This window comes from Symsagittifera roscoffensis, chromosome 3 (assembly GCF_963678635.1).
Source record: "Symsagittifera roscoffensis chromosome 3, txSymRosc1.1, whole genome shotgun sequence".
Classification (NCBI taxonomy): domain Eukaryota; kingdom Metazoa; phylum Xenacoelomorpha; order Acoela; family Convolutidae; genus Symsagittifera; species Symsagittifera roscoffensis.
The window spans coordinates 10,495,500-10,523,377 of NC_087064.1; the positions used below are offsets into that span (position 1 = coordinate 10,495,500).

Below are 27,878 nucleotides of genomic sequence, written 5' to 3' on the forward strand. Positions count from 1 at the left end.
TATAGAAAAGCATACACGATAAGTTCTTGTTCAGTGTTTCAATTAACCAAAAAGTGATCAACGTTTGAAATCAAATTTCCTTCTTTTTGCTGCAAAAAAAAACAGTCTCAAAAACTGCTCATTTCTCAGTGTCGAAAAATTAATTGAACTTTCTTAAACGTTTTTTAACGAGCTGTTCAAGGTCACCGATATTGTCAACAAATTGGCGTTTAATTAACCATAAAAGTTGAATAATTTTTGTTCTCAGTTCTTTGGTTCTTACAATCATTGGTTCTCAAATTATTTATTTTTCCTGATCTTAATTTTAAAATACTTTTCTAGCCGAGTCCCATCAATCTTTCTCTTTAAAAGACTGTCCGAATAAGATAATTACCCATGTCTGAAGATCATCAACTGTTGGAGGGCGTGAAAGTCAACTCATCGGAAGCGAGAAATGAAGCCCAAAACGCAGCGGAAAAACAACCATTAAACGTGCGTTTTAATGACTCGGGTCGAAAAACGAAGTCTCCCCTTAATTCTATTCCTAAATCAATTAACAAATCTGAAAGTCTGAGTAACTTTCATGTTTTGCCTGAAAATCTGAGGCAAAACGCATTAACTTTCACTTTTGTAATGCATTTTTCCCAAAATGGGTTGAATTTAGTTGAAGATGAAGAAAAAATTTGCAGAAAATTCGAACAGAATTAATACTGTGCTTGATTTTATTAATATAATCAAAAATTCATTTAATCATCAAAAGGCGTCTGTCACACAGACCAACAAAGTTCGAGGACGGTACAACTTCCAAAAATCTGTATAAGAGAATATACTTTTGGTTGATAGTCAAAAAAGGTCATTTGTAAAAATCAAATTATTTGGTTTGAAAAAAAGGTTCTACGCCAAATTTAGAAGTTTTGCCATTCTAGAACTTTAGTTTGTGTGAGAGATTTCTCTTGATTTACAGCGTAATTTTTGATTAATTAAAAAAGACAGAAGGTTCCGTTTTTGAGGTAAACTATTGGAACAGAATTTCGAAAAGCAAAATTGCAGCGTGTTATTTCTGTAAAAATGTTAAGCAAATTTTGTCTTTGTCATTTTTCACTTAAAATCAACCCCATTTCGGGAGAAACGAATTTCCATTTTCGAATGTTGTTCGTTCTGTGTTTATAGAGAATTGCAAAACACTGGATTAGACAGAATTAATTAAAAAGGGCAAATGATCAAATTCAGAAAACTTTTGCATGCAAAAGCTAATTTTTCAGACAGAAAATAGGACTCAAGGTCACCATTAAACTCGAATTTGCCTGCAAAAAAATGCTCAAATTTGGTAGATTGATCTTTTTAATTATTTCTGACTGTTCCAACTTTTTGCTACTTGTTATGTAATTAGAAGCAATAAGTTCGGACAGACAGAAATAAATTGAATGAGCAAACAGTGCTTTTCGAAGCTTTTTGCATGCAAAATCTGAAGTCGGACAACCTTGAACTTTTTGTCAGACCAAACTCGAAATGCAAGATCGCCGATTATCCGATGATTATGCTAGCCTAACTTTTAAATACTGCGATGAACATCGAGATTCACAATAAAATAATTATCAAAACTAGTTAAAAATTGAAATCTAAAATTATTTTCAACAAAAAAAAAACAGATTTTCTGCCCCAAAAAAAACAAACGGAAGTGAAGATTATCAAATCATTTAAAGTTCGGAAACTTATTGTAGAAAAACATTAGCCACCCTGAGCAACAACTTTCCTGTTTCAAGGTTTTTTATTCAACGCTTCGGATGCAATTGCCCGCCGTGGTTATAAATTTCGAGCTTATGAACTTTCGACGTTATGTCTACTTCAGTTTTAGTTTCTGTTGATTTCTAGACAGTTGCTCTTCTTAATTAAATCTTTCTGTCATAACTTTTTGCAACTCTCCTAAGTCAAATCAGCAGTGCACAATTAGTAGCCAAAAGTTTAGTCAGACAAGTATAATTAAAAAGAGCAATTGACCCATTTTAGAGACATTTTGCATGCGAAATCTAATTTCTGTCGAAATGTTACGATTGCTTTTTTGAAATTAATTCTGTCTGTCCGAATATTTTGCAACGCTCTTCTTAAAGCTGAATTGTTGCTGCAAGTTGGGCCAAAGAGTGTTTTTTTTTGGTTCTGAGAAAGAGTTAGGTATTTGCATGCAGTTAATCTATTTTACTTCGAGAGAAGTGACAAGAGTTGCAAAAAATTCGGACAGACAGAAAGAACAAAAGAGCAGTATTTCCAATCTTGAGATAAAATTCGATCTAATGATGAGATTTTGCATGCAAAAAATTTTCAAGATAAGTCAGTTTCTCTTTTTAATTTTTTTTGAGTTTTTTGCTACTTACTACTATACTGAGAGAAAATAACAAAATGGTTTATAAAAAATTGTTTCTACCCTTTATCTTAAGCAAACTGGTCAGGGTAATTGTTAGCCGCCAATTTGTTTCATATTGAGTGCAGTTTTTGGTAGCGTTTTCACCCAAGTCATACTAAAACTCACTAATCAAGAAGCCAATCGCACCGGACGACCATTCGCTGTTTAGAAGAGCAATAGTTGTCGGAGTGGTTGCTGTGTTCGCTACTTTCGAGGGCGTCAGTATGTCGCTTCCTGGTCCATTCTTTCCCCCTGACGCCAAAAAACACGGTGAGATTAGAAAATAACTAGAAAAATATTCAGTAGAATATAGTGCTGATTTAATATATCCGGACGAAATGAACAAAACTTGAGTTTTCAAACGCGTTTTTCTCGAATTGGGTTAAGATAAGACAAAAAGTGAAGACAACAAAAGTTGCTTAGAATTTCCTGAGAACTCAAATGGTGTTATTTCTTCTCCGAAATTCTCAACCAAAATTTTACCCCAAAAATGGGTCATTTTGGTTTTTTTTTTAAATCAAAATTACGCTGAAACTACTATCTTAATTGATGAGAAAATTATATCACAAGAAGCCTCTTACTCAGCTCAACAAAATATAAGAAGGGCTTAATCTCCAAAAATTTGCGCAAATTGTTTAAAATTTGTTTTTAAACAGAGGTACTGGGTTTTACATAGTAAAAATCATATTTATTGACTATCAAGTAAAAAAAATTTTTCTTATTCTTTTTTTTTGTAAATTTAACCCTTCTTAAACTTTGATGGGCTGTGCAAGAGGCTTCTTGTGATTTAAATTTCTTATCAATTAACTAAGTAGTTTCAGCGTAATTTTTGATTGTTTGACAAAAACCAAAATGACCCATTTTTGGGATAAGTTTTAGTTGAGAATTTTGGAGAAAAAATTACACCATATGAATTCTGAGGAAATTCTAAGCAACTTTTGTTCTCTTCACTTTTTATAATCTTAACCCAATTTTAGAAGAACGCGTTTGAAAACTCAAGTTTTGTTCGTTTTGTCCGAATAATTTAAATCAGCACTGTATTGTGTCAGCAACTTACATATTCGAGAACTTGACTGCTCGTAGTAGTGCTAAGCCCTGAAGGTCCGATTCCTTACTAACTGGCATCGATTTGTTTTTATTGAATAAAATATAGACAATCTATGAGTTTTAGTCTGAAAATATTCAGTTTTAAGTGTGTGATATTCTACGTGACTATCTTGAGATAAAACTGATTTATAATTCCAAAGATTTAAATTGCTCTTTTTACTAATAGTTTTCTCTATGAGATCTGCTGATCTTTTTAATTCAGCTGTATACCGAAAGGTTTAGCTTCAGTGACCTTGGACAATCTAATAGGACTTAACTAAAAAGTATATAAATGTCTAAATAGATCACTCAAGGTTACGTTACGTTACGTTACTGCTATTGCAGTAGCAGTAGCACATACCGCTGGGATGATTTCTTTTTACATTTATAGAAATAGCTTTATAATAAAAATCGGAGTTCAATTCTCAGTTTTAAAAAGTTTTATTTTCCAATTGCACAAATTTTTTTTCTTTCTCTCAGTCTTCGTCTAGTTCTATTCTCCAACTGGGGTTCCATTCTACTCCCTCATATAAAGGCGCATATCCAATCTTGTGTCTGAAAAGGTGTCTTTCTTCTAGCTCCAGTCGAGTTTCAATTGGTCGATCGTTTCGTGTCTTTAAATGTGTCAAACGTCTCCAGTATTCTTGTAGTGCCGCCTTTAAGAGTGCTCCCTCTCTCTGAGACTTCTTCTTCCGATTTCTCCAGTAACGAATGTCGGCCTGGATCGCCGAAACGTCAAGGCTCCTTGCTCTTTGTTTGTCGGGAGCTTCTCCTGACTCCCGCGACTTTCATGCTCCAGCCGTCGGATGCGCCTGTTGGGGAGTCAAATCGTTCATCCCTCTCACCAGCGGGTTGATTTTCCCTCGGATTCTGTTCGCCAATTTTGCTTTCCCCTCTTAGTATATGATCAGATAGTTTTTCCCATTCGGCTAGCAAATTGCGGATTATTGTACGAGGCAGAGTTTGATCGAGCGGTTATCTTCTTCTATTAACAATACTCCCAATCTTGGCTTCACCGTGTATTACTACTAACCAACAACCTCGATTGTCTCCTACTAACCAGCAACCTCGATGGTCTCCTACTGGGTAGAACTTTTGTTCGATAATATTTTGTGTACCAATTTTCTTAAAAGTTCTCTCCTTGAAGCCAGAAAATTGATCTGATCTAATCGACTCTGGGATACCATGTGTATCATAATGTTCGCGTAAACGTTACTGTTGTCTTTCCACTCGTTGATTAGGTTATTTTTGCTAACAGCAATTTCGAGAACCTATCAACAGCTACTAGTAAGTTTTTTTTCCATTATGTTTTTACATTGGACCAGCGTAATCTAACTGGAATACCAGACCCGGCTGCGTAAGCAGTGGTCGATGTTTTGATGCCTTTTTAGAATGAGATAATTTGCGTTCTTTTAATATCTAGTGCAACTACGGTATTCCTTCGCAAGTTTCACGCCCTTACGCATATGAGGCCACCACAGGTATTTTTTCACTCCGAGCATCGCCTCCTCTCCTGGGTGTTCTTCGTGATTTCGCTTCGATATTACCGGGTGTAGTTGTACGGGTACGGCAAATCGACTGTCCACTAGTATGCAATCATCTCTCACTGCCAGCTGGTTCCACAGATGATCACTATAGGGTCCCATAGTTTCAAATCCCTGTTTGAATCCTCCATCCAGGTATCTTCCGAAGTTAGCTCCCCTAAGCGGTTCTTGTCAAAGAGTTTTGAGAGGTTGCCTAGTGAGTCCTCCTCCAACTGTTTGGTAGTTCGCTGTCTTTTCTTGAAATGTGATGGTTTCGGCGGTTGTGACACTGATCATTGCCGCGATGTTTTCTCTCAATTGCTGTTTGGTAGGGTGTTCGATTCTCCTCCAATTACCTGCCAGAATAAAAGCCGTCTAGTGTCGGCGTCTTGTTGATCCTCTGACAATGTCTATTTCCGCCGTGATGGTTGACGGGTCTCACTCTACGAACTGTCTTAATTTTTTTGGGTTTCCCTGATTATCTTCCTCGATTCTTCTTCGGTTATCTTCCCTGTAGGGTTTTCCTGACTTCTTCCTACTCCGACTTATCGTTCGTATTGCTGAAGGATCGTTTCCACCGCGGATTCCTTTCTTCACCTCTTCAATGTTCCTGTGGTGTGTCCGACCACCAGTCGTATTATCTGTTCGGCTGCTCGCTCATTGTTTTCAGTGTTTTTAAGTGATTTTGAATAGTTTTTGCAGAGTTTCTTGCCTGCCGTTTTCTGGGTTGAAAATTAGAGAAAGTGTTTGTTTGCAGTAGTGTTTTGCTGTTTAGCTGTTTGAACGATCGCAAAAGTTGATTTGTATCGTTCCGCTTGAGCTTTGGTCGTTTATGACCGTTTTGGTTGCCATAGCACCATGGACCGTGGAGGGATGAGTTCTGTGCTTCTTTTGTTCTAGAATGTTCTAGAACATTCCCATTCCGGTTGAGCAAACGATTGATTTTTAGCGTACTGCTCACGCAGTCTATAGCTTTGTGGAAGAAATTAATTGTTGTTACTACGAACATTTGGTCTAATTCGGATTCGTGCCATTGATCACTATGCGCTTCTCGTGTCAAGTAGTCGACCATCCCCATGTCCTTCACAGGGTTTTGAGCTTTTTTGATCTGATAGTAACTGATATTGAGGCTTTTTGGTAAAAAAATTTTTTGTGACCGCGTTCTTCTCGCTTCGTTCTCGAGTACCACTTTGTTTCTGACTAATTCTCTACGATCTCTTGTTTTTGTTGCAGTTGCGTATTCCCGGTCCCTAAGTGTTTTAATAACTGAAATTGCTCTTTCAGTATATCTTTTGGTTCTTCAAGCATAATCTCTGGGTTTGCATTTTCCTTGACCGTGACTGCCATTAGAAATTTCTCTAACAAAATTTTAAATTGCCACGGTGGATCTAGATTTGCAGATGCCAAAACACTGGTATTCTCAATACAATACGATTGTCCTCTGATGAAAATCCTGCCGGCTGCGCCAGGTGAGTTCCTACGTGACTATTTTGAGATAAAACTGATTTATAATTCCTAAATTGCTCTTTTTATTACTAGTTTTTCTCTAGGAGATCTGCTTAGATCAACGTAGTTTTCGCCTGGACTGTTTGATTTAGCCAAACTATATTGTCCAACTTAACTTACCTGGGACATTACAATAAGACATGAACAAATAGATATATGAATCACTCGGGATTACGTAACATTATTGCTATTGCAGAAGTAGTGCCGTAAAGTGTTAAAATTATGGGTATTCTTAAAATTCTGCCCGTCAATAAGCAGAATGGGCCCAAGAGCAGATTAACAAAAAATTAACATTTTTCATAAGCTAGTTGGTAAATCAGTATTAAAATTGTCAATATGATTAAAGAAACTAGTTTTATATGCATAATTTGAGTACTTTAACTGAGTTTTTTTGTTTAAAAAGTCGCAAAAAATTGATGAGAATTTTCAGTTTTTTAATTTCCCTGGTTTTACTGACAATTCTGGTAATTGCTTTCAATCAATTAGCCCATATAAATCAATAAAACTCATTGTTTTGAAGTTTTTCTGCTTTTGGATCCATTCTGCTCTTGGACTACTCTGCTTATTGCTCTGCCTCCAAAATTCAGATCAGTTATGGAATTTACTTTGCCTCAATTCATTTTTAAGTAGTTCTGTAGTGCAGAATAACTCGGCACACATAAAAAGGGTCTTAGCGTTCCAGAATCACAAATTAAAATAGCAGTTTATTTGAACTAGTTTCAAAAATTTCAATTTTTTTAGTGCTATGTGTGTAATCGATGGTGTCAGCTGTTTGAGGATTTAGTAACTCGTTTTCTTCTGAAAATTAGTCTAAGTAAGCATTTATATTCCGAGCATTTCAATTCCGTGTTTTCTTTATGTTCCGAGAAATTAATTCCGTAGTTTCTTCGAAAGACAACAATAATTTTAAATGCAAAAACTAATTCCTCAGAGCACATTTTTGTCTTAAAGTTGCCTTGAAAAAGATCATACTGCTGTTTTTATTTAATTCCGTTGTATAATTGGAAATGCTACTGAAGAAATAAAGCTTTTGTTTTAATTGTTTACATAAGATTCTAGTGGACTCTTTCTCATTATAAAATTGTTCACACCTTAAGATAAGAATGCCTTTTTAGCAAAACATTCAATTCCGATTTCAACTGAACAACTTAACTAAAAAGTTCAAATTTCAAATTCAAGTATTTATCTTTTCAAATTGTAAACGGTTTTTTTTTTCAGTCAAATGTTCTTTTCAGTTTCTTAAACCTGGAAAAATGCAACGAATTAAGTTGAAGGTATGATCGAGGAAACTTAATATTTATCCGCGAAGCCATTCAGGCGTAGCGTGCTTATTGTTTTGACTTTGAAAACAGATGAATGCCCCACTGCTCTCAAAATTAAATTAACCAAGCCAGGTGAAAGTATTACAACTGCCCCCAGTTGAATCAAATACTGATTTTTGAATATCGAAAATCAATTAAAGCAGAATAAGAGATTAAAAGAGGACTTAAGTCTAGTAGCAGGTGCAGGAAAAATCAAACTTAAGTTATTTGGATGAGCCAGCCTGCATTTTTCTCAGTGACTTCTATCTCTTTGCCCAAACAGACAGTTGAATTCATCTATTTCTTTCCTTCATTTTTTCTCTAAAAAATAAAAGCTACTTTTTCTAACCGTATTTTTATTCTAGAGTCACTCAATACTTAAAACTTAAATAAGAGTTTCTGTATTCAATGCAAGTGTACTTTAATTGATTGATAAACTGATATCACCCATCATATGCACATCAAACTTGTGCTAAACAAGAATTTCTCCGTGTGCAATGGTGCTTTATACTAATTTAGACGTTTTTGCGCGGTTTATCCACTATCCTCAATTAATTTAACTCTATACTTGATTATCTCATCAGGGGTGGAACTTTTGACCCAATTCAGGAGAGGAAGCATCTACACTCATTAAGTAAGGAACTATCAAGTGTGTTTATTCCGACTAATTTGATTTCGACGACCTAAAATGAGAGCAGTTCACTGAACCTGTTATGATTTTAGTGTAAATTTTCTTCAAGTTTACTAATTTTTTATAAGCAAAATGTACCCAATTTTAGTCAAAATAAGATTGAATTGGATAGATAAACCTCCACCATAGGCAAAATTTGCTCATCTTTGTTCAAAATAAGAACAAAAGATAGATAAACTCCCAATTAACCTAAAGTTTTCTCAATTTTGTTCAAAGTAAAGTCATTTAAGATAGGTAAACACCGAAAAAAGCACTCGAAACAACAACACTTGAGTCGGACACACTTATTCAATTGAAAGCGGACACAGCACATCGTCCTCGCTTCTAGACGAGCAGCGGGACATAAACTTCCTTCCATCTTCTCTCCACCTATTCCCAGCAAACTAGTGTCAGAGAGAAAATATTAGGTTAACAAATTAGAACTCCCCCCCCTAAATGTTGAAAATAGACGAACAATTAAAGATGTTGTCAAATAGATGATGGAAAACAATTAAAATGTGAAATTTGTATTTATTATTTCCTTTTAAATTATTGGCTCATAAAATTATCATTGTAATTTTAATACCAGATCGATTATGATTTATGATTTCAACAGACCCGACACTTATAACTTAAGTTACTAATTGATACAAAAAGATCTTTTAACGCCCCCTATTCTGTCTCTTAGTAAAACGTCTGTCCACATACATTTTCAATGGCAAAATGTTGGCAATATCATTTTCGGTCAACAAATCTGAAATAAGTAAATTAACTTAAATCTGCTGAATTTGTTGTTGGCTTTCAATTATCCCTTAATTCCACGGCAAAAAACGTGTAAATAACGTAAAAAGCTTTGATCTGATCTACTAAGTTCCTCAAGTTCATCGATATTGCCACCAATTTCTGTTGAACTTCAAATTTTGGCGGTGTAAGAAATTATTTAGAATGATTTTCCTTCCCTTCAAATGGAAATTTGTTTCATTTTTTTTGTATGATTACAAAAAATTTTTTGCTCCGAATTACGAATGAAAGGGCGGAATAATTTTATTTGGTGTTTTGTTTCTCCAGAAAAACTTCTTTTTTTTTACTAATCACTTTTGAAATTTTTTTATCATCTACAAAGTTTTGATGCCTTAAGTGCAAAATTAAAAAAAAATTACTTTTTGATCTTTTTTCATTAAATTATGGGGGTTCAAAATTGCAAATTTGACCAATTTGGGATAATACTCGTGAAGTATATTTCGTGCTATTCAGGTGAAATCGTTCTAAATTGAATGGAATCGAGTTGGTTTTCTCAATGCGTAATCAGAATCAAAATATGTTACTTGTAGTTTAGATGTCGGAGAGATGGAAAAAAAAGAAAAAAGTTAAAACGGCTATTGGAGCTTTCAGGTCTTCGTCTTGATGCAAGCTGTTTTGTTCACGTTTTATTTTAAATTTTCAAAAAAAAATTGATCAAGTTGTTTTTATCATTTATGAAGTCAATTGCATTTTTCCTGCAAATATTCAAATACAGATCGGAGACTCCTCGGGGTAGTTCCGGCAATCTTCTAGTCCTGCCCCCTTCGACTTGCTTTTATATAGGTATCACTTGATTATAGCTTGACGTGTGTGGAGTGGGCACAGATACGTATTGCTTTCTACTGGGCCGAGAACGCTGAAAACTTCCAATTAGTATTTTTGTGTCCTAATTCTAACTCAATTTTCACATTTCAAAAAATTAAACTAGAAAAAAAAGCTTTGCTAAAAACTGAAGTCAGCTACAGATTCAACTTTTTAGTTTAAGACCATATGAATTTTAAAAAATGACAAAAGTTCTGCCAGTGAAAAATAGTTGACAGATGATTTGTCGAAATAGGAAATTGCTAGGTTTACATTTAAAAGAAGTGTTTTCGAAGCCAAACCCCGCGGTAAAATTTTCAGCTCAGATGAAAAAAAGTATCGTCATTTTTTCAGAATTGTTTCCATGCAGTTTTATCTAGGTAAAATTAGCCAATCAGATTCTTCATTTATAACAGTCAGGGACTGATCTAGGATTTTTTCGAGCGGATTTTTTCGAAAATTTTGTCGATTTTTTTTAGGTCGACCGAATCGATTTTCTGACCTCTTCTAAATCACTACAATTTGACCAAATTTTCTGCGCCGCAGGCGAACTTTTGAAAAAAAAAAGGCCAAAAAAGGTGTTTTTAGGCGCCTTTAGAAAAGTTTTAGGGTCAATCAGCCAAAAATGGATACCTCAAAATAGTACAGAGGGGGACCCTTTTGGGTCGGCAGGGGTCGAATCCCTGAGGGGGGAGTGAATTTAGCTCAGAGTGAATTTGGCAACAAATTCACTTTGAGCTAAAAATTTTTGATGTTCAATCAAAGTTTCGAAATGAGGGCGGCTCCAAAATCCAAAAGATTATGACCAAATTTTTATCCCCTTTTGTCCATCAGAATCGATTATATGTTGCCAACATTACTTGCGTTTTTTAGTTATTTAGCTTGTACTTTTTTAAGGTTTAACGCAATCTAAGATTGGAGTCGTAAGTGGAACGATGGATGTTTCTTGCCTCATTGCTGCATTTCTGGTGGGAAGTCACACAACTCCAGAAAATACCAAAACGGTCTCAATTACTGGAACTCTGCTCTGTGCAGTTACTATTGCTGTTTTTGGGCTCCTTACTTTTATTTCTGGATCCAGTTTGTACTTCGCTTCTTGTATTCTTGCCCGAGCAGTTAACGGTGTTGGCGTCGCAATGACATTTGCAATGCTTACTCCAATACCTCTGAAGTGCTTTCCAGAAAAAGCAGGTCTGATGGCAGGCATAATCCAGACTTCCTTCTGTCTGGGAGTATTTTCCGGACCCATTATTGGAAGCATCTTGATTCCATACGGAGGGTACACAGCACCTTTTATATTTTCAGGAGCTACGGAGGCTCTTTTCTCTTTTCTTGCCATATTCATCTTCCCATCGTTGACAAATTCAACTGTGAACAACAAACACAATCGCAAAAGCAGTTCTGGAGGCTATCTGAAGTTTCTTGCCAAGTTCTCAACTATGAGTGTCGTCATACCCTCATCTGTCGTATTTTTCATGTCCGGGTTCAGAAATGCGGCGTTTTCTCTCCATTTTCAGGAGGCCATAGGGATTGACATTGGGAGTATGGGATTCGTTTTCGTCTCCAATGCAATTACTGCTGGAATCACAGGTTTGTTCCATTCACTTGCTCAAACCATGCTCATTAACTTCTTTAACTTGAACTCCCAGGCAGTAAAAGTGTTGGCTTGGTCAGTAAATTTATTTATTAAACTATCCACCATGAAACCGCTCAAAAACAATTTTTTAATGATTTTTATTATAACTTATTAAAACTCAAAGCTAATCTCATTGAAATTTATTAATTCAGAAAATAATTCAGAGAAGACGTTTGAATTACGGACAAAAAATTGTTCTTCTGAGCTGAAATATTTTGAAGGCCATTTTGGGCCGTTTTCGTACGTTATGTTTTTGAAATGGACCAAAACAAAACAAAAATATACCAACAAAACTCATTTTTTTTTGCAAATAGGAGCCACAAACCGCAAATTCAATGTTATAGACTCAAAAGAAAAGTGTTTCTCCATCGTCAATTACCATGAACGGAAATAGAAAATTCCGAGGTGGTGGAGTAGGATAATACGCCACAAATTTAATAAATTACAGAACTTCAGTTGAAACAAACCATCACAATGTCCAAATTTTGACAATAAAAACTGCCCTATCAGACCATCATGGTATTTCATTCTCAACAAAATTAATAAGCTTCATTGAAAGTATAAAGGAAAACAATTGCCAGATGTTTAGAAATTTTAAGCAAATAGACAAAAGTGAAATTCGATTAGATTAAAGTTTTTTAGTACACACATGCTTACTTGAACCCGGTGTCCCACTCTTTAACCCCGCGATATTTAACCCCCTATGTTTACAACCCCTATTTTATAACCCCGTAACTAGATAACCCCACAACAGTTTAACACCCTTTTAAGGACGATAATTTGTTTCAAATTAAGTCCTACTTTTAAGTACAGAAGTAGTCCAATTAATTGTACTAATTGAGGCCTGAAAAACTAGTCTTAATTCACTTGATGCCTCTAGCATCTCAAAAACAATTGCATTTTGATTAAATAGAGAAATAGTCCCTCACTTACACGTTTAAAACAGAGATAACCTACATATTGCTAATTGAAGGCAACAAAAGACGTTTGTGAGTTTTATGAAAATCATACTGCCTATTTCCTTAACCATTGTTATACCACTCTATCAGATCAGATATAATGTTTGAAGCGTCATTCTATTTTACTTTATTGTCGAAAGACACACAAAAACAAATGCTAGTGATATCAGGCCACGAGTATTACCTTAAACGCAAAAACAAGACAACTAAAAATTGGAACTGCTCGAAGTACCAAACAAATAAATGCCGCGCAACAGCAATTAGGGATGGAGACAATTTTTTTTGAAACGATGGGTGAATATAATCACGATATTTCAACGAGCCAACCTGATGCTCGACTAATTTTGAAAAACATCAAGAATCTTAGCGATAGTAACACCCCAACCGTCGCAGTCCCAACCACCATTCAGCCCATTACAGAAGACATTGCCATTCAACTAGCCCTACCAACCAACGAAAACTTAATTCGCACCGCACAACGAGCGCCCAAGCAACGAGAAGGAGTCTTACCAATTTCCCCAGCAACCAGAAGCTTCGAAATTTTATAAGATTTGACAGTGGGCAAAACTATCTTAAGAGGATTATTTTATTCGTCGACCCTGAAATGCTTCGTGTGCTTGGAAAATCCAACTTCTGGTTGGCGATGGAACTTTCAAAGTCACCCCGAAAATGTTTTATAAACTTTATTTTTTACACGTTAGTCTTTCAGGAACAGCTCCCGCTTGCATGTATGCGTTCCGGCCAGATAAAACAGAAAAAACCTACCGCCGTTTCTTAGAAGCCCTGAAAATACTAGCCCCTGATAATAGACTCACATTTCAAAAAATTAAACTAGAAAAAAAAGCTTTGCTAAAAACTGAAGTCAGCTACAGATTCAACTTTTTAGTTTAAGACCATATGAATTTTAAAAAATGACAAAAGTTCTGCCAGTGAAAAATAGTTGACAGATGATTTGTCGAAATAGGAAATTGCTAGGTTTACATTTAAAAGAAGTGTTTTCGAAGCCAAACCCCGCGGTAAAATTTTCAGCTCAGATGAAAAAAAGTATCGTCATTTTTTCAGAATTGTTTCCATGCAGTTTTATCTAGGTAAAATTAGCCAATCAGATTCTTCATTTATAACAGTCAGGGACTGATCTAGGATTTTTTCGAGCGGATTTTTTCGAAAATTTTGTCGATTTTTTTTAGGTCGACCGAATCGATTTTCTGACCTCTTCTAAATCACTACAATTTGACCAAATTTTCTGCGCCGCAGGCGAACTTTTGAAAAAAAAAACAGGCCAAAAAAGGTGTTTTTAGGCGCATTTAGAAAAGTTTTAGGGTCAATCAGCCAAAAATGGATACCTCAAAATAGTACAGAGAGGGACCCTTTTGGGTCGGCAGGGGTCGAATCCCTGAGGGGGGAGTGAATTTAGCTCAGAGTGAATTTGGCAACAAATTCACTTTGAGCTAAAAATTTTTGATGTTCAATCAAAGTTTCGAAATGAGGGCGGCTCCAAAATCCAAAAGATTATGACCAAATTTTTATCCCCTTTTGTCCATCAGAATCGATTATATGTTGCCAACATTACTTGCGTTTTTTAGTTATTTAGCTTGTACTTTTTTAAGGTTTAACGCAATCTAAGATTGGAGTCGTAAGTGGAACGATGGATGTTTCTTGCCTCATTGCTGCATTTCTGGTGGGAAGTCACACAACTCCAGAAAATACCAAAACGGTCTCAATTACTGGAACTCTGCTCTGTGCAGTTACTATTGCTGTTTTTGGGCTCCTTACTTTTATTTCTGGATCCAGTTTGTACTTCGCTTCTTGTATTCTTGCCCGAGCAGTTAACGGTGTTGGCGTCGCAATGACATTTGCAATGCTTACTCCAATACCTCTGAAGTGCTTTCCAGAAAAAGCAGGTCTGATGGCAGGCATAATCCAGACTTCCTTCTGTCTGGGAGTATTTTCCGGACCCATTATTGGAAGCATCTTGATTCCATACGGAGGGTACACAGCACCTTTTATATTTTCAGGAGCTACGGAGGCTCTTTTCTCTTTTCTTGCCATATTCATCTTCCCATCGTTGACAAATTCAACTGTGAACAACAAACACAATCGCAAAAGCAGTTCTGGAGGCTATCTGAAGTTTCTTGCCAAGTTCTCAACTATGAGTGTCGTCATACCCTCATCTGTCGTATTTTTCATGTCCGGGTTCAGAAATGCGGCGTTTTCTCTCCATTTTCAGGAGGCCATAGGGATTGACATTGGGAGTATGGGATTCGTTTTCGTCTCCAATGCAATTACTGCTGGAATCACAGGTTTGTTCCATTCACTTGCTCAAACCATGCTCATTAACTTCTTTAACTTGAACTCCCAGGCAGTAAAAGTGTTGGCTTGGTCAGTAAATTTATTTATTAAACTATCCACCATGAAACCGCTCAAAAACAATTTTTTAATGATTTTTATTATAACTTATTAAAACTCAAAGCTAATCTCATTGAAATTTATTAATTCAGAAAATAATTCAGAGAAGACGTTTGAATTACGGACAAAAAATTGTTCTTCTGAGCTGAAATATTTTGAAGGCCATTTTGGGCCGTTTTCGTACGTTATGTTTTTGAAATGGACCAAAACAAAACAAAAATATACCAACAAAACTCATTTTTTTTTGCAAATAGGAGCCACAAACCGCAAATTCAATGTTATAGACTCAAAAGAAAAGTGTTTCTCCATCGTCAATTACCATGAACGGAAATAGAAAATTCCGAGGTGGTGGAGTAGGATAATACGCCACAAATTTAATAAATTACAGAACTTCAGTTGAAACAAACCATCACAATGTCCAAATTTTGACAATAAAAACTGCCCTATCAGACCATCATGGTATTTCATTCTCAACAAAATTAATAAGCTTCATTGAAAGTATAAAGGAAAACAATTGCCAGATGTTTAGAAATTTTAAGCAAATAGACAAAAGTGAAATTCGATTAGATTAAAGTTTTTTAGTACACACATGCTTACTTGAACCCGGTGTCCCACTCTTTAACCCCGCGATATTTAACCCCCTATGTTTACAACCCCTATTTTATAACCCCGTAACTAGATAACCCCACAACAGTTTAACACCCTTTTAAGGACGATAATTTGTTTCAAATTAAGTCCTACTTTTAAGTACAGAAGTAGTCCAATTAATTGTACTAATTGAGGCCTGAAAAACTAGTCTTAATTCACTTGATGCCTCTAGCATCTCAAAAACAATTGCATTTTGATTAAATAGAGAAATAGTCCCTCACTTACACGTTTAAAACAGAGATAACCTACATATTGCTAATTGAAGGCAACAAAAGACGTTTGTGAGTTTTATGAAAATCATACTGCCTATTTCCTTAACCATTGTTATACCACTCTATCAGATCAGATATAATGTTTGAAGCGTCATTCTATTTTACTTTATTGTCGAAAGACACACAAAAACAAATGCTAGTGATATCAGGCCACGAGTATTACCTTAAACGCAAAAACAAGACAACTAAAAATTGGAACTGCTCGAAGTACCAAACAAATAAATGCCGCGCAACAGCAATTAGGGATGGAGACAATTTTTTTTGAAACGATGGGTGAATATAATCACGATATTTCAACGAGCCAACCTGATGCTCGACTAATTTTGAAAAACATCAAGAATCTTAGCGATAGTAACACCCCAACCGTCGCAGTCCCAACCACCATTCAGCCCATTACAGAAGACATTGCCATTCAACTAGCCCTACCAACCAACGAAAACTTAATTCGCACCGCACAACGAGCGCCCAAGCAACGAGAAGGAGTCTTACCAATTTCCCCAGCAACCAGAAGCTTCGAAATTTTATAAGATTTGACAGTGGGCAAAACTATCTTAAGAGGATTATTTTATTCGTCGACCCTGAAATGCTTCGTGTGCTTGGAAAATCCAACTTCTGGTTGGCGATGGAACTTTCAAAGTCACCCCGAAAATGTTTTATAAACTTTATTTTTTACACGTTAGTCTTTCAGGAACAGCTCCCGCTTGCATGTATGCGTTCCGGCCAGATAAAACAGAAAAAACCTACCGCCGTTTCTTAGAAGCCCTGAAAATACTAGCCCCTGATAATAGATCTGGAAAACTTTTGCTGGATTTTGAGCAGGCCGATATTCAAACGTTTTAGAAAAATTTCCCCGATTCCAAGCTGTCGGGATGTTTCTTCCCTATTTCACAAAGTTTTATGAGAAAAATTGCGGAGCTCGGATTAAAAAAGGTTACGAAACAAACCACGAGTTCGCTTTAGCACTCAAAATGTTACCCGCACTGGCTTCTGAAAAAGAAGAAAAAATAGGAAAAACATACGACAAAATAGTGGAGGAAATTCAATTAGTTTGCAATCACACTATAAAAGAGTCGGAAAAATTGACGACTTTTGCCTTAATTTTGGATCGAACTAAATAAAAAGTCTCGTCCCGAATCGAGAAGTCCTATCCCCCCTTCATTATGGAATCAAAGGGATGCGGCATCATCGGGTTTGGCAAGAACAACAAATGCTGTTGAAGGCTGGCATTATGGCATACAGTCATACTTCAGTGGATCACAACCCAGTATATGGATATTGATTGCAAATTTGCAAAAAGACGCTTCCATCCAAAAACCTGAATTCTATAAGGCCTCGAGTGGTCACCAGTTTACAAAAAAAAGAAAAACTACCGGCTGCTCAACGAAAAAAAGCAGAATATTATGCATGTTTACGAAGAAAAAACGGGTTTGCATTTCTTTCGCACTATGTCGAACTTGAGTTAAATATTTGTTCTTTTGTTATTGGTATATATTTTCAATTTAAATTTTTGTTTGTCAGTTTTTTTGAGAAAAGACGTCTCTTTGCAGCCTCCCGGAGACGTAAAAAAACGCAATGACTTGACTCGCATTTGAAAAAAGCTGTCTCTAGCAATTTGTTCCCGGAACAATCGCTCCTTTGGATGGGACGCTAGGTTGGGACTACGGGCTGGCAAACCCCTTAGACATTGCGTTGTATGCCGACAATTCGAAAAAAAGTTGACAAAGCTTAGATGGTTCGAAAAAATAGATAAGTTTTACTTAAATTGATCAGTATTTTGATTTAAAAAGGTCCGTTTAGATCAACTTTTGGGTCACAACCAGTTCTCATTCCATATTTCATTTAAATCCAGTCAACTATTTTTTTATTTGCAAGAGTTGCTTCAAGATCAAGTTCAGTTTTCGAAAAATCTAACCAGTTTTGCTAACTAATTTGAATCATGACGTTTGGATTTGTTTTCAAGTTCATATCAAAGTCTAGACTATCGGCAAGGTCTTTTCTGTTCAAATCTAAAACGCATATAGCAGCGTGCATGTTTAAATGACGATATGGTTCCGAATCCCTCTCAAGTAAGTTTCACTTTGATTCTAACAATTGGTATTAAAAAGGGGTTAAATTAAAGTGGGGTTATTTGAGAGGGGGTTAAGAAAAATGGGGTTAAAAACACGGGGAGATAAGCTTGGGAACCCTTGAACCCAGAAATCTATCACCACAAGTTTCACTAGATGAAATGTTGGAACCTTTTCGAACTTGATTCAAACTTCTTTAGACATAAAACTACTGCTGAAACAGAAAAAAACTCGAGAAAGTAGAGAAGGAAAAAAGTGGGTAAGTAACTAGGTGAAAAAGTAGTTCAAAGCCCCATTTTTTAAGCTAAAGGTATTGATGGATCAAAATTCAAAAATGCAGTAGAAATTAAACCAAAAATTTTAATCTTTTTTGTGGGCGTTGGAAAACAATTAGTTGAAGATTTGCCCAAAATTTTCCGGCCATATTCGTAAAAAAAATTGTGAAAAATATGATTTCTTGACTTCGATAAAGTTTCGTTTTCGAGTATATTCAAAAATTTTACAAACGCTTAGAAATTTAGTGATTTAGACAATAGACAAAATTTTTCGTCAAAAAATGAAGGAGGAACAAAAAAAGGAACAAAAAATTGATTCAAACTTCCTTAGACAAAATACTACCGTTGAAACAGAGAAAAGCTCTAAAGTGTCGAGAAGGGAAAGAATGGTCAAGTAATAAATTGAAAAGTTAGTCAAAAAACCGATTTTTTTTGCAAAAGATATTGATGGGACAGAATTCAAATGTTCAGTTGAAATAGAACCAAATAAGTTAAATGACTTTTTGTGGACGTTGGAAAGCAAATAGCTTAAGACATGCCCAAAATGTTCCGGTCATATTCGCTAAAAAAGTCCTGTCATATGTTCCGATCATTTTCATAAAATTTTGATTTCTTTTCTTCAAAATAGTGACATTTCAGGGTCGATTCGAGAACTATACAAACGCGTAGAAGTTTATCGAATTCGATATAATAGACAAAATTTTTCCTCAAAAACAGATTGACGAACAAAAAAATGTTTCAATTTTTTTCAAATTTATTGCACAATAGTTTTTGATTCTTTCTTATAACAAACCTTTGTTGCCAAAAAAACACTATTTCCACATGAAAATTAGTGTTCATTAGAGTAAGCTAAGTTTTTTAAGCCTAAATTTTTTTTAAAAATAGTTTTGCACATAATGATCGTTACTCGATCGCTGTACTCGCTCGAAATTGAACTAGAAATCAAAAACTTGAACCAACTTTTCTCGGAACTGGGACAACTTTTTGATTTTTTTAGGAATCGTTCGAATCACAAATGAAAGATCTTTAGTTTGGCATATCATTTTTGACCCATTGCGATGATTATTTGAGGTACCTGATTTTGCTTGAAAAACGAAAAAAAGAACTATAGCTCACCCGAATACAAAGTTCCTCCCCATTTTCAATGATCGGAACAATCATTGGGATCTGACAGTAGCGGATTTAGGGGGGGGGGGCCTTTACACTATTTTGAGATATCTAATTTTGGCTGACTGACCTTAAAATTTTTCTAAAGGCACCTTAGGCGCCAATCTATACTAATTTTGAGGGGGGAGTGCGCGCCGAAAAAACCCAATTTTTTGGTCGAAATTTTTCAAAAAGTGCTCAAAAACGCTATTTTTTGCCCTTTTTTTCAAAATTTTGCCTGCGGCGCGGAAATTTTGGCCAAAACAGTGTATTTATAGTGGTTTGGTCGAACTTGTTATCTGTACGGATATACTGGATACTCATTAGAACTCTGTATAGCTAAAACACATTACATAGATCGTTCTTAGCCTAAACGTTAATCATACCTACTTATGTAACATTATGTAAACGTAACCATATAGATGTCTGATCTATATTAAGTACCTATTAAACCTAACACCATATTCAATAGTTATTTATGAGTCTCTGTCTCTCTCATGATTTCGAGGTCAGATTCGAATCAGACTTAACTTTATCAACTGAATTTAAGTTGTTCTCTCAACCTTTCTATTTCTCTATTCTCAGTTAGCGAACAGCATAGACTTTGATTACATAGATTCTAGATTATACCTCACCTAACGGCTGAGGGTATAACATGGCGCAGCCAGCACTCACAACCAAGAACCCACTAGGTATCGCCCCATTTTGGCAAAAAGCCTCGGCGGAACATCCAACCGAGTGGGAGAAATGGAACCAACAGCTCTACTTAGGAATCGTCGCAAAAGACGGAATAACTTGCTAAAGCTATTACGAGACCCACCCACAGTGCGAAAACCGCAAGAACCTGGTTATGAGCTCCCTATAGAGGGGGAAACTCAATCAAAAACTAGGGACAGAAACATACGCAACCAAGAGAAGAAAATCCAATGGGATAACCAATGTGCCCAATTGGATAACTTGAGACCCACCGTGGACGGAATACCATGGGAGGAAGCCGACATAAAAGTCAGAAGCTATATTTACCTCAGTCTTGGAAACGAGGGACAAAGACGTCTCAGTCAACACTACCCTGATCTAAAAATACAGGAGACATCAACGAGAGCATTCTGGAAGAGACTAGAGCATCTCTTTATTAAAGACCGCAACGTTACATTTGACAGATACGAGGCGTTCACAAGAAAGCAAAACAAGAAGGAAACCCTTGAGCAGTTCCACTGTGGCCTCACGGAATTGGTCATTAAGTGTAACTTCAAATGTCCTAATTGCTATAATAACACGTTGGAGACTGAAATCATTAGAGATTTATTCACAGCAAACATGATAAATGATGAGGTACAAAAAGACCTACTGGCCGAGACGAAAACCCCCGACCAAGCGTTTGAATATGCAATACGCAGGGAAAAAGGTTCGGAAAATCAACTGCAAATACGCCAGCAAGGATCATCAGCAATTTCTCCTCAACAAACGGGCATAAAATCCGAACCAGTTGGGTTCATTCAAATACGAGGAGGGGACGCGTACCGCAATAAAAAACGAGGAAACAACGGGGGTCGAGGACAACCACAGCGGGGAAACTCGCAACGACAACACAGAGACAGGAAACAATCTTGCTTTAAGTGCGGTAATCCGTTCGGACCTGGTCACCTCCAACAATGTCCGGCTAAAGATAAAATCTGCAATAAATGCACGAAAAGAGGACACTACGCAAGACTCTGTAATTCCTCAAACGTTAATGCAATCAGTGAAGAAACAGATCCCGAATTAAATATGCAGGATACAGATATAGCGGCGTATGTTGATTATCTCCAGGCAGGGGATGTCGTTCCGGGATGGGAACTCATCCACCCAGATGACAACAGCGTAAATGCTGTCAACTTTCACGAAGAAACGGCAGAAAAACTAACGACGGACGACTTAATAGGACACCTCATTCGAGTTAAGATAGGGAATAATAATATTACCTTCATTGCAGATACCGGGTCTCCAACGTCATTTGTAAACAATAAAACAGCGGTTACATTACAGAATACAGTGCCAAGGGCCAGACGCATTCAGATCAACCAAGACGACGAAGCTAATAGAATGGTCTGCTACAATGGTTACAAAATTCCGGCGTTCGGCAGGCTAATTGCCCCTATAGAGTCAGGAGGGTGGACGATCAACACCGCGCCATTTGTCGTGGTTGATGATAAACGGGCGAATATCCTGGGAAGAAATCTCCTGCCGCAACTAGGGATCCATCTTCAACAGGAAAAACCAACTGGTAAGTCAATCAATTATATAACTGACTCAGAACAACCAGACACAGTCATTACAAATTGGGTAAAATCATCATACCCGGGGTTGTGCACACGCATCGGACGCTCAAAAAACCACGAAGTTCATACAAAGTTTCTACACGACTTCAAGGCGCTACAACAGAAAGGGCGCAGAATTCCGATTCACATTCAGGAGAAGGTCGAACAAGAACTCAAATCTTTGATTGACCAAGGCCATATTGTGAAACTGGATAGCTGTAGCGACAAGCAGTTTATTAGTCCAATCGTAATAACGGTAAAGAAAGATCATTCAATAAAACTAGCAATGGATTCAAAACAAATTAACAAAGCGATACATAAAAACAAGTATCAAATGCCAAAAATCGACGTAATATTGAATAATGTAGCCCAATTTGCTCAAGAAGGTAATGGTAAAACAGGGACAACATACTTCTCTACCATTGACCTTCGCCTACCTACAGTCAACTGAAATTAGACGATAAAACTAAAACGCAGTGTAACTTAAGTATAATTGGCGGGCAAGCAACAGGAACCTATCAGTTCCAGACTGGATTCTACGGGCTCACGGATATGCCCGCAGAATTTCAGAAGGCCATTGATCTAACATTAAACAACGAGAAGGATACATTCGCTTTTCTTGACGACATACCGATTATATCCCACGGAACTAAAGAACAACACATCGATAAATTGAAAAAGGTCTTAGACAAGTTAGATCAAGAAAATATGGCTATTTCCCTAAATAAATGTAAATTCGGCTGTAAAGAAGGCGAATGGCTGGGGTTCATCATAAATGATTACGGAACAATACCAATGCACAAGAAAACCGATGCGATTGCAAAACTACAACACCCTAAAACTTTCAAACAACTCAAAAGTTTTATGGGATCAGTCCACCATCTAAATAAATTTATACAAAACTTGGCACAACTGTGTACACCATTGAGACCACTCTTATCTTCTTCTTCCAAATTCCACTACGTTTGGGAACAAAAACATGAAGAGGCATTTCAAACCATCCTTACAGCGGTGCAAAATATCACAGAAAATCGACACTTCGTAAATAACCGGGAGACCAGAATAGTCTGCGACGCAAGCCGCGATGGTATCGGAGCAGCTCTTGAACAAGAAACTCCAGACGGATGGGCTACGGTGGCATATGCGTCTAGATTTCTAAACGCATGCGAAAATAAATATTCAGTAAACGAGTTGGAACTTCTAGCTGCAGTATGGGCCATTGATCATTTTAAATATTATCTGTGTGGCTGCCGTTTTACATTAATTACTGACCACCAAGCTTTGGTTAGTGCTCTAAATAGCAATAGGAGTAATAAAACATATCAAAGTCGCCTAACTAGATGGATTGACCGTCTCATCCCATTTGATTTCGACATCAAACATCTTTCCGGCAGCAAAATGGTCTTAATCGATTATTTTTCGCGCCATCCGGTAGGAAAACCACAACCCCCTTCGTATTGGGACGAACATTTCGTAGTCGCACTTATTGATAATTTCATTTCTTGCCTTGAATTTCAAGACAACACCATAGCTAACGTCGAAATTATCAAAAAATCCAAACGGAGTTCAACGCACGTTACAGCTCAACCGGAAGGAAAACTTTGCTCGCTCAAATTCGCACGCAAATGCAACAGATTTCACTGTTAATGATCAACCTCTAGAAAACAGTCACTCTCTGTCAAGTTCAAACATTTTGAACCAGTCCTCAATAAACGAAATACATAAAGAAAAAACTTCCTATAATCTTCAGTATAACCAACCTTACCTTACCTCACAAGCTAGCGCTCCAGTTGCCAACAAGATGAATCGACAATTACAAACAGGAATGTCACTACCCCCGCTCAAAAGGATTCTGAGGAAATGTCACAGTGGACAGCAAACGACGGTAACAATTCCACCTACCAATTTTGCATCGTTCACAGAAATCTCGGAGGAACCGTACCAATCAACTCTCTCATTCAGCGACGTAAGGCATCAAGTGATCCCGTCGAGAGATAGTTTAACGTTTAACAAAAAGTCAGACCAATTATGTCAAACAGACCCCCCAGATCACCCGGCAGAATGTCAAGCCATCTCTATGGAGGAGGAAGATGTACCGCTTTTTCGGAAAAATCTACGAAAAGCACTCGACGTGGAGTTTATCGCGGCGGCCACGAAACGTGATCGAAACCTTCAGCCTCTGATCAATATGATACGAGAACAAAAGTGGGATCAGATCAAAGCCTGCTACGGACCATACGTTTACAACGTGCGCGACCGTTTGTCTCTCCGTAACAACGTCTTAGTCTATGATGACAGAGTAGTAATACCAAAGCAGTTAAGGCAAATCATCCTAGATTCGATCCATCTAACTCACCCGGGACAAGGCGGCATGCTGGAAGCTGCCAAGCACATTTGGTATCCATATCTCCATAGAGATATAGTTACAGCAGCGCAGAATTGCAAGGAATGTCGCGCTAAAGGTAAAAACCTTCGGGTAATATCCGGTTGGAAACACTTCACTGCCTAGACGCCGTAGTTGAACCGAACGAGGAAATCCAATTGGATTTCGCCGGACCGCTACCGGATGAAAACAATAAAGACGTGTACATCCTAGTTGGGGTAGATAGATTCTCAAGATTCCCATCAGCAAAAGTAGTAGCAAATAACAAGGCAGATACGATCATAAAAATTATGCAAACACATATTGTCAATCACGGCGTACCAAGGAATATCCGGTGTGACCAAGTTCAAGGGTTTCGGGCTAAAAAAATTATGATTTGTTGCAAAAGCAAAAACATTAAACTGATATTTGCTCCAGTGGACGACCATCGCTCAATGGGCATGGTGGAAAGACTAATCAGAACTTTAAAAACTCGTCTCTCTATTATGAAAATCGATAAAAATAACACACCGTACAAATTAGCGTCAGAATTGGCAGAGTTGATCAAGACACTGCGTATTACCCCACACGCGACAACAAAAATTACACCGTTTGAAGCGCACTACGGGCATAAACCAAAACACCATTAACTAATATCTGCACAACACCTAAAATCTCTAATCTCTCTTGGGAAAACACAAAACTTTCGTGTTTAGATGAAAAGATACTCACAAAGTCTGCCCTCACGCCCGAAGCAATTTGGAATAGGGACATCAATAGTGAGGACGAACTGAGCGTGGTATACAAGAGTAACTATCTTCCCGAACCATCCTGTGAACCAGCGGGACCATCTACACAAGCGGTTCGAAGTAAGACTCCAGGACCAGCAAAAACTAGCCAGATAGAAACAGTGAAAAAGAAGCAGGTGACACTTTCGGACACTGACGAGGACGAGGAGTTCGATCAAGCTCTGCTGAAAAAATTCCCAATAGGTGCGCATCTTCCACTTAATAATATACCCTATGACTTACAAAAAGTTAAACGGTCTTTTCTCGCCGATAACCCGCAACATGATTTAGCAAATATTAGAACAAGAAAACCAATTCGTTGGCTTACACAACAAGAAAAACAAAGAATAGAAAGAGCCCCCTTGGTGTTCCTAAAAGATCGATTTAAAGGACCCTAGGACACCATAGACCCAAAATTAGGAAAACGTATGGAACAAGTGGCAAGAAAATGGGGTACCATAGCACGTAAAACAAAAAATCATGGGGTATTCGGGCACAATTCAAAGTAATCGGAAACGGATCAATCATTAATTACTCCCCGCACACTGCATGGGTCCGGGAAGATGGGAAACAACCGAGGGTAATAAGACACGACGGTTTCGCGTTTGTACCAGATCCGCGAGTGTACGGTAAATGTAGACCGGCACAGCTAAAAGACTTTGTAGCATACAAACATTTACCAAGAGCTAAACCCCGTATTTCAGACAAAGAAGCTAAACAAACGAAACCAACTGGCTCAAAAATCACAAAGCAAACACCCAAGGGACCAGAGAATCCAGCGGGAAAAACATCAACACCTACGAGCCCCAAACGAAAGCCACCAAAGAATATCGAGGAACTTATCCGGCAAACAACAAACAGAAGGACTCTAGGACAGGAGCGTATTCATAAAACGATACCGACAACATCAAAAAATCCGTCGTTAAGAAACCCACCAACGACTACGAAAAATCTCAAGTCGCCAAGCCGAAAAGGAAAGGGCAGCCCAGAGAAAGTACGCAGGGACAAAAAACACATAGAATTTGAGTGTGACACGTCAATTTCAATCTCATCGGACGATTCTATTAATCAAGATATGACGCAATCGCTAAACATGCCCCCAGCCAAAAATATGGACCGGAAAAATACGCCGCCACAAGAAACTATACCAAGCCGTAGATCCACAAGGACCAAAACAAGCGCGCTTGCAAATAAATTAGGAAATGCAATTCCGATTAACACGATCACCAACAATAATACTTCGGATAACGAAGTCTGTCTCATAACAGTACAACATCAGCAAGATAAAAACGCGGAACCAATTGGTCAAGCAGGCACGGCACATGTATCGAAATTAACACAATGGACAAAACGCCAGAGCAGGTAAGGGTTCAAGAAACCAACGAAGGAACAAGTGGCCCAATCACTTCCATTGGCGATGAATCTGAGCCAAATGATACACTGCATACACCAACAAAAACGACCACACACCCAACGTCACCACAGAGTAACCCGAGTGACAAATTAGTGTCAAAGTTAAATACGTCAGCTACGTCAGCCCAACGCAGTTCACCAAATAGCCCCATCCAACGAGCAATTAGTTCACGTTACGTGATCGACAGACCAACTGGAACGTCATGCTCACCAGACAAATCTTTTATTGACAGTTTTAATGACGCAATGAAGATCCTCAAATCCATCTCGCCACCAAAAAACTCGATGACATTCCAAAGAGAATGTGAGAGACAAGATCGCCCTAAATGTCTCATTAAACACGCAAAGGAGGAGAAAAGCAACGAACCGGCCACTCAACAGATACCACAGACATCATCGGCAACGAACGCCCCCAAAACTTTCATTCCACCAAACGAGGACGCTACTGAAAAACAGGAGGACATATGATGTGCTCATCATATAGAAAAAAGCAGGGGGAATGTTATCCGTACGGATATACTGGATACTCATTAGAACTCTGTATAGCTAAAACACATTACATAGATCGTTCTTAGCCTAAACGTTAATCATACCTACTTATGTAACATTATGTAAACGTAACCATATAGATGTCTGATCTAAATTAAGTACCTATTAAACCTAACACCATATTCAATAGTTATTTATGAGTCTCTGTCTCTCTCGTGATTTCGAGGTCAGATTCCAATCAGACTTAACTTTATCAACTGAATTCAAGTTGTTCTCTCAACCTTTCTATTTCTCAATTCTCAGTTAGCGAACAGCATAGACTTTGATTACATAGATTCTAGATTATACCTCACCTAACGGCTGAGGGTATAACAGACCTTAAAAAAAGTCCTTCCCCTCTTTTTTTTTTGAAAATCCGCCCTTCCCCTCGAGAAATTCCCAGATCCGCGCCTGGGATCTGATATGTATGACGTCACTACTCTTTCACAGGTGCTGTCGTGGCTACCCTGGTAGAGCGAGGATTCGGAACATTCGTCATGATCTCTTCCCAAGTTCTAATAGTTGCTACTGCTTTCGCCATGTTTTTACCACACTTCGTTCCTCAAATGGAAAGCACAATTTGGGCAGTGATTATATTAGCTATAAACGGAATATCAGTTGACGGAATGATGAACCCATTCTATCTAATAATTCAAAAGCTAGCTGTGAAAGATGCATCAGCAGACAGTATTGAACAAGTGCGAACTTTTGCGTCTGTGAGTTTCAGCATTATGATGTCGTCAGGTCGAATATTCGGAGCTATTGTTCTCGGAGGATTTGTGAACGAGCAGGTGGGATTTTACTGGACCAGTTTGATTTACGGCGCAATTGCATTGTGCACAGCATCGTGGCATATTCTCTTCCTAGCTAGAGCCAGTTTGTTAGGCAGAGTTTATTACCCAACAAGCCTCGAAAGAGCAGAATGAAATTCAAACCGAATGATGGTCTATATTTGTATATACCTTAATTTGTACAAATAAAGCTGATTGATACAGAGGATGGCACGAATGTTCCGAA

General features: G+C 37.5%; 1 protein-coding gene across 2 annotated transcripts; it reads left to right on the plus strand.

Annotated features, from left to right (window-relative positions):
- Positions 1-211: 211 nt before the first annotated feature.
- LOC134841920 (MFS-type transporter SLC18B1-like) lies at positions 212-27,878 on the plus strand. Of its 2 annotated transcripts, XM_063857999.1 has the most exons (3): positions 212-471; positions 2,512-2,647; positions 27,312-27,878. In XM_063857999.1, exons 1-3 carry the CDS (start codon positions 376-378, stop codon positions 27,785-27,787), a joined length of 708 nt encoding a protein of 235 aa, XP_063714069.1. In that variant the 5' UTR covers positions 212-375; the 3' UTR covers positions 27,788-27,878. The 2 variants fall into 2 exon arrangements, with proteins under 2 accessions (XP_063714069.1, XP_063714068.1); XM_063857998.1 differs by lacking the exons at positions 212-471; positions 2,512-2,647 and adding an exon at positions 14,273-14,960.

What these genes read in the sequence shown, in the direction of transcription:
- LOC134841920 (XM_063857998.1), top strand. Translation starts at nt 14,306, where the DNA reads ATGGATGTTTCTTGCCTCATTGCTGCATTTCTGGTGGGAAGTCACACA. An exon ending in AATTACTGCTGGAATCACAG is followed by an intron (nt 14,961 to 27,311) that starts GTTTGTTCCATT and finishes ACTCTTTCACAG; the next exon opens with GTGCTGTCGTGGCTACCCTG.